Source organism: Hetaerina americana, unplaced genomic scaffold, assembly GCF_022747635.1.
Source record: "Hetaerina americana unplaced genomic scaffold, ioHetAmer1.1.p SCAF_22, whole genome shotgun sequence".
In the NCBI taxonomy this organism is placed as follows: domain Eukaryota; kingdom Metazoa; phylum Arthropoda; class Insecta; order Odonata; family Calopterygidae; genus Hetaerina; species Hetaerina americana.
The window spans coordinates 9,482,019-9,497,246 of NW_027286786.1; the positions used below are offsets into that span (position 1 = coordinate 9,482,019).

General features: G+C 40.2%; 1 protein-coding gene across 1 annotated transcript; it reads right to left on the minus strand.

The window, feature by feature from the left end:
• Positions 1-1,583: 1,583 nt before the first annotated feature.
• Positions 1,584-8,137, minus strand: LOC139689348 (endocuticle structural glycoprotein SgAbd-2-like). Its single transcript, XM_071586431.1, has 3 exons — positions 8,126-8,137; positions 3,374-3,567; positions 1,584-2,019 (listed from the first exon to the last, which is right to left on the minus strand). Exons 1-3 carry the CDS (start codon positions 8,135-8,137, stop codon positions 1,797-1,799), a joined length of 429 nt encoding a protein of 142 aa, XP_071442532.1. The 3' UTR covers positions 1,584-1,796.
• Positions 8,138-15,228: the final 7,091 nt, after the last annotated feature.

The window sequence follows — 15,228 nt, forward strand, 5'->3', positions numbered from 1 at the left end:
AAAATGTGCCACTACCCCAGTAATTATTGCAAAAGGGCATTAATTGGCCATGAAAGATCGCCGACTGAAAGTGCAAGAAATCGCCGAAGCTGGAGGGATGTCATCTTAATGGGCATTTCACATTTAACAGTGGAGTTGGATATGAGAAAATTATTTACTAGATGGATACCGCAACTCTTAATGCAGAATCACAAACGCATCAGAATGGAAATTTGCAAGCAAAGTTTGACCAGTTTTAAGAGCCAACAACTAGATTTTTTGCACCAGTTTGTGACAGCAGCTGAAACTTCGGTCCACTGCTATACCCAGAGGCAAAACAGCAGTCAAGATGGTGGAAGCATGTTGATTTACCACCACCAAAGAATGCAAAGGCAATACTGAAAGGTGATGACTACAGTTTTCTCAGACTCAAAGGAATTCTGCTCGTAGATTATCTCCCCACTAGTCAAATAATCACTGGACAATTTTACGCTAACTTCCTGGACCAACTACAGCTAAAGAAACACGAAAAAGGCCAGGTTTGACAAGGAAGAATGTCATATTTCATCTAAACAATTCACGCCCACTCACAAGGGTCATTACCGTGGTAAGAGTGCGCGAATTAAGATACGAATTGTTGCCACACGCGCCTTATTCGCCTGATTTCACTCTATCAGATTTTCATTTCTCCGCCAAGCTCAAAATTTTTCTCGGTGGACGGAGATTCTCTTCACACAACGAACTAGCAACCGAAGTAGACGGGTATTTTGCAGGCCTGAAAAAATCGCATTTTCGAGATGGGATCAACACATTAGAACATCGCTGAACCAAGTGAATTAGTGTGCAGGGAGACTACATTGAAAAATAAAAAGTTTTTCTGGAGTAAATCCTTAATTTTATTCAATTCCGAGAACTTTTCTAGTTACCCTCGTAGCTGCTTTAATATGCGTTTAACCTTTGAGACTTTTCACTTTTCTTAAATCCGCTTAAAAGAGTAATCGATGAGAATGAATCAAGGATGATGTATCATAAAGCGATACTATATCTTTCCGGTGCTATGTTTGATTTCCTCAAATCATTTATTGTTTTAAATCATTTAATAATTCTACTCTGCAATTTTTTACATTTATCATTTATCATCTTGGTCTCATTGCTTTTATTTCTGATTCCGTAGGAGATGAAATATAGATGTGTTTCAAGTATATTCAACGGGAAATTTAATGCAAACTTATTTATATATTTATGGCTGGAAACAGGAACAATTCCTCGACTTTTCCATTGCTAAGAAAACATAAGAATATGCCAAAAAAACCTTCATACTCTTACAAGAGAGCCAAAACGAAGTATTTAACTGACTGTTCAGGAGAGAGGCAATCGCAGTCTAGACGTTTAAGGCTGGGAAAATAGATTGAAAAGGTAAGAAAATAAAAAGAAAATGCGTATGTATCTATATTACATTTTAGTTACTTGAAAAACTGGTGATATCGCGAAGAGAGGGTATTAATATTTGCATTCTTGGGATTCAATTGACGGAAGATATTAGTTTTACTTGAGAAATGTTGAAATAATATTTCCACATTCAAAATGGCTGCAGTCTACTTTATTTGTTTTGTGGGGAGGAAGGAAATACAAAATGAGGAAGTGTTTCATTCATTCTCTCATCTCGAGAAAATGTTCGCTTGGGTAGTCATGTTCACAGAACGTCCTTTGTCGTCGAACGAATCAATCGCCGGTAAATGCGGAAGGGGGCGTCCGCTCGCGGGCCGCCCCACCACTCGCGGTGTTCGTGCCCTGGATGTCGTCGTCGGCGGCGGCCCTCACGCCTTGTTGCTCCTGTAGGTGGCCTGGACGGGCTTGGGCAGGTGGTCGCCCTCCGCGTGGAAGCCGGTCTCGTCGGCGAAGTAGCGTACGGTGTAGAGCTGCCCGTTGGGGCCAGGGTACGAGTAAGACCCCTGCACCACCTGCGCCTCCTGGTCCTTGAGGCCAGGGTTCTTCAGGTATCCGCTCTCCTCGACCACGATGCCGTTGGCTGTCTCATAGCTGCAATTTGAAAATGTCCCATTAATGTGGACCGTTCTATTTGCAAGTACAGAAATCCTAATGTGTATAAGGTGTTAGTAGGTATTTGAAAAAGAAACATTAGCCGGCTTCAATAAATAATGTTACCACAGTATGATAACTAGCCCTTAAATTAATTTCATTTGGAGATGAATGATAGATTGGTGCTAAAAGGACACTATAATTTGAGTAATTTTAAGTGTTCGAAAAATGTAAGCATACGTACGTATATGTAAAAAAGTTTTTCTTTTGTTCGACAAAAGTTAGCACGTATTGACTGATCACTTAAATAATAAGATAAAAGAGTTAAGAAATAAATATTTCAGGTAATAAATGGAAACAAAATCAATTAATAATATTTTTAAGCCGAAAATATAAGCCTTTCACTGAAATTCATTGAAAATTTCATATTTCATCATAGTTCTGACATTTTATTTAGTGTAATACGAGGGTCATCCGGAAAGTAGTACCCGTTCGTGCCGCATGAAGTGCTGACGACGCGAGTAGCCGCTGGACGAGGTCAGATAGCTTCAGTGGCTTGTCTGCCTTCTCTGAGCCAAGTTGCGTGACGCTAGCATTGCCTGTGTTGTTTCTGTGATTGTTTACAATGTTTAAAAAAATTGAGAACGCCGCCAGTTGTGAAGTGAGGGCAGTGATTAAATTCCTCAATGCAAGAAACGTTCGCCCATGTGATATTCATCGCCAATTAAAGGAGGTGTATGGAGACAATGTAATGGACGAGTCGTCTGTTCGGCGGTGGTGTCGCAACTTCAACATGGGGAGGGGGAACACACACGACGATGAGCGTTCGGGGAGACCGTCTGTCATTACAGACCAACTGGTGAGCTCAGTTGACGAATTCGTGAGGAACGATCGGCGCGTCACAATTGATGACATCTGTGAGCATTTTCCCAATGTTTCTCGAACAATTGTTCATGAAATTGTTAAACACCATCTGCATTATGCAAAAATTTGTGCAAGATGGGTCCCTCGCGTATCTCAATGAGCTGGCGGCGAAGGACTATGCAGCAGGAATACAGAAACTTGTCACACGTTATGACAAATGCCTTAATTTGCTTGGAGATTATGTTGAGAAGTAGTTTAAAGTATCCTCTTTCAAATAAAATTTTTTATGTTTGTTAATATTTACTTTTGTGTCTTTATTTCACGAACGGGTACTACTTTCCGGATGACCCTCGTATTATTGGATAAGAAATCTGATCATCAAACTGTTGTTTCGACTTTGTTGTTGTTTTTGCAAATTAAGGGTTGGATTGGTGAGAAGACGGTGGTGCCGTTGAATGTGGTGCCACAACTTGGGGTGCTCTGGACTCACCTGTACTGGAAGGTGCCGTCAAAGTTGACATCCTGAGCCTGGCGCACGATGGCGATGGGTGGGTTGTAGGGCTGCTTGTAGGCGACTGGGATGGGCGCCACTGGCGGGAGTGGCGGGGGAGCCACGGGGGGCCGGAATGGCGGCAGGGGCCGGTACTGAGCCACGGCACACCCGATCACGAGCATCAAAGCGACCTGCGTGAGGCAAGAGCGGAGGTAGCGTGAGTGAAGGAGAGGGGCACGAGTGGGTGCGGCAGAGGAGGAGGGCCTGGGCGGTGCGTAGGGTGCACGCACCATCGCGAGGGGCGGCGGCGTATCCCCTGCGCTCATTGACTCGATCGATCGAGTAAGAGGCGTGGCGGAACACTCTTTGAGTCAAACACTCCGTCGGTGTTCTATTCCCGCGTTCAAATCTCCACTCGTTCGACATCGTGCACCAAATCCAAATGTACCCTGAGTCATTTCAGATATAGAACTTGCAATGGCAACTTTAATTCTGCGAACAGTACAATTAACAAACCTAACTCACTCTTTCAAAATCACCCGAGAAGACGTGAAAGATTCCAGAAGATTTGAGTAGACACTATCTTGACTCGAAAATCAGATTTTTAGTATCAGGATAAAACACTGTATCCGCAGTGCAAGGTCAGAAATTGACAGCCACCGCGATTCAGTGCAAATTTCTGACTCCCTGCATCGTAATGATTTGCGTGTGAGAGACGGATTAATTGTAGTGTATGTAATTAATAGATTGTAATTGATATACATCAATATGTAATTAGGCTATGTATGTAATCATGATAGATAATTGTCACCACTAACAAAAATATTTGTATTTATAAATAAATTAATAAGTTTTGTGAGCATCATTGTTATAATAAGAAATAAACCTTAAAGTACCACTTTACAAATGAAAGAAAGACATAATGTTTTCAAATCAATCCTCTTTCAAAGTTGATGAGGCGTAAAAGTATCGTTTCATTTATCTGTATGTAAGGAATTAGTTTTTATTTAGTACTTTACTAGTCTAAGTTGATTTTGGATTAAACAGTCTACTCAAATTTAGATAGACAAATTCCCTAAGATGTCTTAGAATACCTGACCTTCAGCACTACAATAAGCCCTGCTAAATTTCGGCAACCTTTCTTTCTCTCTTCATACCATCCAACATCCATATCCTACTTCTACCATTTATACGTTTTTCTAACGTCTTCCCCTCTATCAAAGTCTTCAACATTTATCAGCCAATCGAAATGCTCTGCGTCCATATTTCCTGTTTCCTTTAGATTTCTCCCAACAATCTCCTGTCCCACTGACCATACACAGCACTTCCTCGTTTATTTTGCTTTCTTTTCCAAAATTTTCCTCACATTCTCCATCCTTCACACCCACATTTAAAAAGCCTCCAATCTACGCCTATCCTATCTATATGTTTCCGAGCCCTATATAACTACGCTCCACATAAACGTTTCAACGAGCCTTTTCGCGGCGCCACCCGGAACTGATCTCAAGCCCTTTAGTCAGTATTTAAGAGGTCTATCCACGAGACTTCTGCACCCCGGAATTGAGAAATTATTTCTAAAGTAATTATTGCATATCAATCTGAACAACACTGAATATTTTATCCAGCAATTTTCTCTCCGGAGCATGGAATTATAGCCACCAACATTGAAAATTTGAACTGAATGATGATGTAAATTTATTATCAGAAATTGAAAAAAAAACTTGAATATATGGGCATAATCTCGATAGATATTAAAATAAAAATAGAAAGAAAACTTCATCCGAGAAGCGTTTTACGCCAATGATACAATTTCATAATACATTTTTGGAAATTCTCGGTAGCATTCAGGCAATCCTAAGCTTAACTCAATTTTTAATGTTTCTCCTTTTAATTTGCTTCAATCTGACCTAAGGTTAAACTTAAATGTTCTTCTTCGCTGGATGATATCTTAAGGTCGTTAATAATAAAAAATGTTTTGTGAAGAATTGGTGACAGAAATATGAATTATCAAGTTACCGGAGGGTACTATAATAATCGCAGGTTTCACGGAAATTGGTACTGTAGCTGCTCAGTCCTTAGAAGATCAAATACTTACACTTTCCGGTTAAAATCCCATACGCAAAACATAATTATAATTGGTAAAATGCTCTTTTTTGCACTATATTAATACGCAGAACCGTAAAAATACACGTTAAGCTTCAATAAGTTTCCAATTCCACGGAAAATCTTTATGCACTCAGGCAGCACATCCTCTAGGATTGGCTTCATCCAAATGCCCACTCCGCCCTTGACGCCAGATCCTTGTAAGGCAAAGTTGAGATGACGGCGTAGTTGGGATCAAATAATTTACGGTATTGCCCTTTTCATATTCTGTTGATACAAGATATTCTTGCAATGCATTTACTCCACTCTAAATTTCGAAATTCAGCCGGTTACGATACAATCAATAGTTTAAGGCTCAACTTCACAAAATCTCTTCTTGAATAGAGAAATATATACCTTGATAATTTCGCTAAAATGTCGTATACTTTTCTGATAGACCATCGTAAATTTGAGTGAAATCCAAAGTTTTGCTTATTATCATCAGCTTTTAAGCATTGAGCAATCTCGGGATTGAAAATTAAATGCTGATTGCAGTTATTTTAATTTTAAAATGCAAGGCTAGCCAATAAATAATTAAATACCCTGCGGTTCGTTTTGCTATACGTTCTTAAAAAATGTTGCAGATAATCGAAAATATTCCCATAGGAAATCAAATATATCGTTCAATTATCTTTTATTTCAACACGAAACATTTTTTTGCTAGAAAATTATTTCAAACTTTCAGCCTTTGAAAATTTAATTAGTGACCTAAAAAATGAATGCATCCCCTTCAGGGATCTTCAAATATCCTTAAGGAAAACTAAAAGCATTTTTGTCAATGAATAAGTGTCTCTATCACGGTGTGTCGATTGCTGTTATGAAAATATTAATTTCTGCCCAACTGGTACTTGGCTTCCGTGAAAAAATAATACGCAAATAAGAGAAGGTAATAGCTCCTCCCTTAACTGTTGAATAAACTTTTAAATAATTCGAGACTGAGTGTCTGCCACTCGACTCAATCAATTGCAAACTCAGGACTATCGATCCAAGAAGCTCAGGCAATAATTTGTTTGACGGAAATAGGGAACGAATGACGGACTCCAAGTGTGTAAAATTACTTTAGAGGGATACCTTTCTATAATATAAGTAATATAAGTCAAATTTGCGGTGCCGTTAGATCACATTTCGATAGATGGGTAATCAGTAGTAATGGAGGTCTCTTAATCCACACAATTCAAATGATCTGGAATATACAGAACCATTTTTCAGAAACTTTTGGTTTTTCTTTGTTCAATTGCAAAGAAAATTTTATCTCACTCTGAAAATAGAGACTTGAAAAGTCGTCCGTGAAAGATTTTTCAAACAACATTGAAACATTTACTCGCGAGAATAAATGTTATTTCATTTTAAGATCGTAGCAATAATTCATGTAAAAATATGATTTGTCGTTATTTACGTCCACTGACAAAAAAGTCTCGCCGCAGAGTCTTGTCGCTCACCACGTTTCCGAGTCAATGATGGGCTCTGACGTTACAAAAGTAAAAAATGGCTAAGGTCCCTATTCAGTACAATTCAAATATCGATTTTCGAATTAAATCATCTTCAAATTTCGGAAATATTGAATATAGTCTATAGTGAAGTACTCAGTAAAGTAATCTCTTAGTGATGAAATTGATTGTTTTGAGGCATTACTTTGTGGAAACTAAGCAAGTACTGAATTAATAAAACTTTGTATTTTTTAGACAAATTTTTGTGAAAAATACGAAGCTTTATTTATTCAGAATTTGCTTAATTTTCGTGCAGTAATAAATGTAATAAACTTTCGGCGCATCAGGTGCCATTTGAACTCTATTCAAGAAATCGGTATTTCTATACATTCTCTATTTTTTAAAAATATTTTGCCTCTATTATTATTATTAATATTAATATTATTTCGCAATTGACCGTTTAAGGCAGGTTTCGAAAGAGCACCAATTTAACAACACCGCATTCCTTAGCTTCGCTCAACATGGCTTAGCCTAACGCCCAACACTTAATCAAACTGTTCTTCAATGCGAAATACATTCCAACTCCCTTCATAGCAAGAAAGGCAAAGTGAGCGAAAGCGGTTTCACTGATTACTTCAATATTTGGACATTGAGGGGAATCATTATAAAATTACAGCTGTGCTACGGAACGGGAATTCGTGTGAAGAACCACATGTCTATTTTAATTTTTGGGCTGAACTTGTTTTGAGCACTGAGTGCAGGCATTGCAGTATCGTGCCTTACTTTGCCAAGGTGCTTAGAATCGGAGTCACATTTAAGCGACACAAAACAAGTCGGCATTTAAAGAAATGGCTATTTGGGGTAAAAGCTTCCTAGTAAAAGCCTTTGCGTATGGAAATATCACTAAAGCCCCAAAGTAGAATGAAATGAAACAACCTTCTCTTGCTACCCAACTAAGCGCTGCCTTCTTCTTCTTGAAATAGTAACAATCTGCCGAACGCCGCGGTTTGGCTGAGAAGGCTCCGTTTCTCGAGAAAGGCATGCGCTCACACCGGCGCCAGGGCCAGGGTGTCGCCCGCCCGGTTCGGCGGCAAGGGGAGGACGGTCGGGCGTGTTTGACCTCTGTGTCCCGAAGGCGGGAGAGAGCGACTCGAAATGCGGAGGGAGAGGGAGTACTCACCAGGGTCTTCATGGTTGCGGCCTTTGGAAGTGATTGAGATGGAAAGAAGATGTCCGGCTCGAGTTGAGAACTGAGGTGGCCAATGATGCGGGTGGGTCCCTTTATATATGTGGCTGGGGGGCGGCGGCGGCCGGGGGTGGGACGGCTAAGAGGGGGAGGCGGAGGGAGAGGGAGGATGCGGCAGGAGGGGGTGGCATGGTCCCCTCGCGGATGATCCAAAAGGTGGGAAACAAAGGAAAGAGGCGGGCCGCAAGAGCCCATTTCATCGCGAATGTCTCCGTTGTTGGGCGTATGGCGTCATCACTGGCGCCAACTCTGCATAGAGGCTAGAGGTCATTCCTTGTCGAGGTTAAAAAAACGATGTACTATTTGAATGTACCCTAAAGACGTGATATGGATAATTCAGCAAGCTCAGGTAGAAATTCAAACGGTGGCCATGGAAGTACGGCCAATGCATCTGAGTTATTATGTGTTTTGTTGTTCTCGTGTGTTTGCTGCGGATGAGCAGACCGAATTTATCAGTCAAGTGATGCAATTGACATACTATATAGGAAGTTTGGTCTTCCTTATAAACCTATTGTTTCAAAGGATATTCAATATAATGGCGAATAATTCCTGTTTTAAAGCGCAAATTAAAATTTCAGAACGGAACTCGACCGAGAAAATGAGTATTCATAATCCCGACAATTCCCAAAAAAAAACTTCCCGTGGTCAGGTGCAGCATAACTCGTAATACTCGAGGCAGAAGTAAAGCACTTTTATGTGCTCCGATGGTTTTGCGGTATTCATATGACATCGATGAAAAATATTCGGTTCAAAACATTCGGTTCAAAACAAATCACGAGATAATCATTTATTATGTGTTACACGAGGTAATCATTATTCAGTTGCTTACGATTTCGGTGGAATTTCTGGGAATAATGGCAATTAACGAGCACTAAAAAGGAAAGTGAACGAGTATTTGAATGAAAAATCGCAGTGGAGTAAGAAGAGACCAGGGAACACGAAGTGTGCATAGAGTTAAACCTAATACCAATGAAGGTCTGGATTATAAATTAGGCTTCCACTTTGTTTTCCCGCTGATTGTTAAATATATGAAAACACCTAGCATTCAAATCGTCTGGCATGCTTAAAATTGGTCGAAATGATGAACTAGTTGTTAATTACTCATGATATTCCACCATATCACGCCTGAAAAGTCTCTTTTTATTTGAAATGATGAAGTTACGGCATCGTAACTTGGAGATGGAACATAAGGTACCGGATTTTTAAAAATCTATTCATGACTTGGGTGGGTCATATGTGAGTAATCGGTGAAAAATGAAATAACGTTAGCCTGCGGTGGGTTAAATAATAAATGGCCTATTAGGACACATGTCATTGGGTGGAAAATATGACAAACGAAGAGAGTAATTTCTCTCTAAGAAAAAAAGGAGTAACTTCTGAGAAAAGTTGCGAGTGATGTGATGATGAGTAGTTCTGCTTTGGAATAAGCGTATTCATTAAATATAGAGGGTTACATTTCACCACCGCATATGGTTTTTTCTTAAAGATTTTCTACGAACGGGAATGAAATTGCTCAAAGCTCCAGGCATATTGATATGGAATTGACAATTTCCCCCCAGAAAGCCTCTCTAAAGTGTTGCAATTAGAGAAATGTGTGGCGCCTTCAGACGGAATCCGCTCTTGACATAGGTTATTTCTCTTAATCGTTCTAAATGAAATGATTGATTAACTGCTCTTCGGATATCCACTGCGAAACAATTAAAGCGGTATCAATGCACATAAAAGAAGAACAAAACCCTTTTAACGCTGAGCTGATGTGACTGGCTCTCATGTAGCATGGTGATTTCTTGCATAAATGATGGATGAGAGCACTTTGAGTGAGTACGCCGTCCGTCGGATGAGACGTTAAGCTGCGGACCCCTTGGCGCCTTTCATAAACAGTAAGCTAATGCCGACGCCGGGTTTCTCTCCACCATTCATCCTTTCCTGTCCACCCCTAATGGCGCAAATGACTTCAGCTGTCGGTCGCCTCTCCTAAATACTACTACTATGAATGAGATTATTTGTTTTGATCTCTGAGCCATCCAGACACTACTGTTGTCACCATCACTAGCCTAACACAGCTGTATACAATTACCATCTTAAGATATTAGTGATGTTAAATGGACTTTTCAGGCTCGTATATGCAAGTGAACCGCAACCGCTGATAGATGAAAAAGAAAAAAGAATTTCAAAGCACTTTGGACTGTGTTTTAAATCTCGGAACGAAGGAAGGAATTAGCTTTCGAAATAAAGTTAGTTTTTAATTATTAAATTAAGCGAAATTTATTTGAAATAATTCTGATGATATTACATCAAGCAACTTTATTTAATGGCGATGTTTGTTGCGCAAGCCATTAAGTAATCGTGGGGGCAAAAGGCTGAAATACGGATATTCCAAAAACCTATTAAAATACGAAATTGTTTACTTGTTGACACAAATAAAATCAATTGGGAAATGTGTAAATCCACTAAGGAGTAGGTAGTTTTTGGACTTCAAAAAGATAGGCATGAATGGTGGATGATGAATGTTTAAATCTCAAATCCATAACAAAATGGTCTTATTCGTGGAACATTGGTTAACCTTCGCATAACTATGATGCCCTTGATACGTATTAAAACATGTGAAAAACGAAATAAAAAATTAATTAATAATATGTTTTATTGTCTCAATATCTTGGAAGAACTGTATTGCAACTATTCGTATTTCAACGGTTTTTTTAATCGGACAAAATTGCATTTCTCAGCGAAGAAAATTGGATTCTTGTATCCAAATCAAAAAGTCAAGGTTAGGGGAAAGGTCAAAGGGGCGCGGATGGCCAGTCGGCTGTCCGAGGCATCTTAGTGGCATCGTCATTGATTCACGTAGACGTGGCAAAGGGTTGTCAACGGTGAGCCAATGGCAAACACACACACACACACACACGCATTTAGGGGTCGGAGAGAGGAATGTTACGTACTTGTGAATATATTATTTTGCCCAGAACATTCTTCGTCAGGATGCGAGCATTTTCTTCAAAGGAGGAGAGAACGGGAGTGAAGAAAAGCCAGAATAAAGACGACTCGAAAGGCATCTTTGATGAGTGGTAATCACTAGAGTGAAGCAATGCCAGTGAGAGCATCCGCCATTGTCACATCTTCCGTGCGAGTAAAAGGTACATATTCTAAAATATTCTAATTCGGTATTTTTACAAAAATGATTATGGAAAACTTTCAATGGTATTAGGCAAGAAGATCTTGTGCAGCATTTATGCCTAGAGAATTACTGGTTTGCTGGTATTACTAATTGTAATTAGAAGAATTTGGCTTTCTCTGCGGTGCTCAAAGAATCTGGAAGCAATAGTGGAGAACATTGCCAATGCCGACTAAGCGATCAACTCGTAGTTCTGCTTTTCTCGGTGAGCTCAGTCGACTGGTGCTGAGGCGTCCAGCGGAGCGAGAAATAGATGCAGATGCACGGGGCAAAGTAGAGAAATATTTCTCTTGTGTCACCTGAGATATTCAAGATAGATCGATGGCGGCGATCGGAACCGCACGTATTCGGGATTTTGTCTCTCAGCCTTCTATCCACCAAACGACCACAGCGAATTAAATTGTACGACTAACTCATTTCTGAACTTCTGATATATTCATTCATCGCTATTCTAACATTTTGTAAATTTTCTTCAAAATACTACAAAATATTATATCAATGTGCTCATTAAATTTGGTTTTGATTATTAGTCGGATTTTATCTCTGCCAGAAAAGTAACAAATAAAATTTACCAGAGAACAGAATGGAATAACCAGAGGGATAAAGGAAATAATCGCGTAACCTTTGGGTGCATTATGATATCCAAGAATATTATGATAAATACTAGTAATTACGTTATATGTGAATATGATATGAAGTTTTTATTGGTGTCACTTTGGAATAGCGACGGTGTAACGCCTTCCTATTTGAGAGACGTTTATATATGGCTCTTCACCTGCGTAGATGAAACATCTGATCTGACTGCTCTGGACAATCAAAATCATGAAAACATCAATTTTTCTGTAAGCGCTTCATTATTGTTCATTTTTTCGAAAGCAAGAATTAACTTCTCTACGAAATAAATTTGCAATCGCGTCGTGAACACAGTAATTAAATGCTATCTCTCCAATTTTATATCCTGTCAGATGTTGGAGATTTTTGAAAATACATTATACATTTAAGCGTAAAGTCCTGTGATAAATTAATGTTCCAATAATAATGTTTAATATCTCTAATGGGCCTGGAGTGGTGGTAATGCTTAACTATACTGATTATTCTCTGAAGATAAAATTCCTAAAATGAAATAAGTTGGACATAGGAGCTCGTATATGCTAAGCATGAGTAATCATTAAATTTGAAGGAGGCAGACAATTTGGAAACCAGATAGGAGCTGGAATCTGGGACACCCAAACAAATGACTGTTGGATCGCGTGTGGACGTGAATGCCATCGGTGTGGTGAAGGGGTGCAAGGTATCGCGAAGGGCGAGAGAGAGGTATGGCGGAGAGCATAGGGGGAGAACGAGGCCCACACCTGGTTGCGGCACCGTGAGGGCCGGTGGCTCGCTGCCGAGGCCCTCGAGGAGAGGGCCTCTGCAACCCCTCTCGCATCAGTGTGCGGGCCAGGTCCGCTGGTAGTGCACCCCTCTTGATCGGCTTTGCCTCTCGGTCGCAGGCACTCCGGGATACACTCGGATGCCGCTGACCGCGGTATGAAAGGTGTGGCTCGGGGCGGAGGTGAGCGAGGGATGGGAGGTGAGGGCATTTCTGAGACCGCGGGAGTGGAATTCCGCGTACCTTCCGGCCCCGAGGCGCTTGCTTGACTCGTCTGCACGGACGGAGTGTGGCAGAAAAATCGTGGCCCCCAACGGCATCCTAAGGAATATACTTGAAGCAATTATGTCGCCATTTTCAAGGTTTTCACGTTTCCGCAACCGATTTTTATTTTCATTCCGAGAACTCGTACACGTACACTCGTATTTGTCTGTGATGCCAATGTACCTATTATTAAGAGTCCCCACGAAAGTCACGTGCCGGTATTTATACATTGAAGGAGTTCAAATTTGCCTGCACGATGGCATCTAGGAGTTCTCGTGGAATCAAAAGAAAAGCGTCAAGTCCGCTCGTCGCTTTTGCCTCTAATTATACCAAATGCACCAACGTCGAAACCTGCTTCGTGTTTTTTAAAATAAGGTGTGTAGAATTACCAAGTCAATTATTTCATTTCAACAAATGCACGGGGTAAAATGTGCCTACGTTTAAACTCATTGAAATGATAAAAAAAACTCTAAGCTTCTATATTTTCTGGTCAAAATATCCTGCATTGCTTCATTCCCTGATGGCCTTCTTATTTTCATTCCCTCAGAGACTTAATATTAATGTTAGTTAGTAAGTCAGCCTCAAGTTAGGAGCTTAATCCTCCGCAAACAACTTAATTATTGCTGCCCGTGGCTCCTTCCATGACAACCGCCAATAAAACATTGTGCCTGAAGACATTCCCTGAGTTTTTCTTTTTCTATAAATATCCTCGCCTGGCATCCGTTTTCCGCATAACTCCTGAGACACACTATCTATCTCCATCGTCATTGAAATTACAGAGTATCATCTTCCGGTACTTATGCTTCTCTCCCATGCTCTTTTAAGTTTAACATCCGAATAAAAGTGGACTCGGCCTATTTCTCTTAATGTTACAATTTCTGTTCTCGTTTCTTTGTAAATAATTATTTTTTTGTGGCAAGTTCGAACTATCCGCTCATGCTATTTTGCTCTCGGCAAGTTATTCTCCTGCCTTCAATCCCTCATTTATGCTGAGGCCAAATTGGTTATAGTTTTCTCCTCTTCGATAGTTATGTTATATTCCCGAAATGCATGGTCCATCGGGTCATCTCGCGTTTCTGTAATCTATCGCACTCCGACTTCATCTGCCAACCTGAGCATGTTCCTTTCATTACCATTCACCTTGACTTCTTTGATGCCAATGCTGCTATTTTTTTGTTGCCTTTTCTCGAGATGTGTTGAATGGCGCAGGCGAGAGGTTGCAAACTCCTTTGCTTAGTTGTTTGTCTATTTTGCTTCCATTTTTCATGAACGTGGTTGTTGCCTGATTCCTGCTAAGGCGATGGATTATTATTCTATCGTTATTGTCCATTCCAAGTGATTCTATTAGTTTAAACATTTTGTTCCACTCGGCCTTGTCGATGGCCTTTTCCAAATCCACTGTAGTGGTTTGTTAACATGCATGATTTTTCCGTTCAGCTCCCAGAAGCCTCTCCCGTTCCTAGGTTTTCCCTGAATCCGAGTCGCTTCTCCGTGAGGAGGTCGTTTGCTTTTCCTTCTGTTCTTCGGTTAATCTTTGGAGCAAGTGATTTTGTTGCAAGAGACATCGGTCTCTTATGTACTGTATTCTTCAAATTTGTCTGTTCTTGTTTTCTTTGGTTTTGCAATCATCACACTCTCCTCAAAGTCTTCTTTTGGTTTTACAGTGTCGTAGCTATCTTTGCTTATTTCCAAGAAGGCACCTTTTGCCTTGACCTTGAGTTTCTTGCATCCAGGGCTCGTCAAGGGAGGCTAATGCGGTGGTTTCCCCTGCCTCCCACATCGCAGTCCCGTGGCCTATTCCTTGACTTTCCCGCTCCCTCACAACTGTGGCAGTCGATACTGGATCGATACTTGGAGCCATCCGTGCCCAATTAGCCGTTTGTGGGGTAGGATCCACTTTTTTCGACGCATAGTTCCAGAGATTTCAGAAATACTATTTTTCATCATCTGAAAATTCCTGGCGCCTCTGAGAATATAAATTTAACTCCATTTAATAAAATATTTCTTCTTTGAAAGAATATAAAACTCTATTTTAGTTTTAATCCTTAATTACTTTGAAAATTTTGCAAAAATTCCTGTTTTCCTATTTCAAAAGTGTTTGTCATTTGACGAATTAATAACTGTTGTAGCAAATTGCTTTCGTTTTCACGTAATTGAGACACGTTGTATTTTTTATGGCGAATCCACCTGATTCCGTTGCATTTATTGGTGACGTGGACCTACTCATCT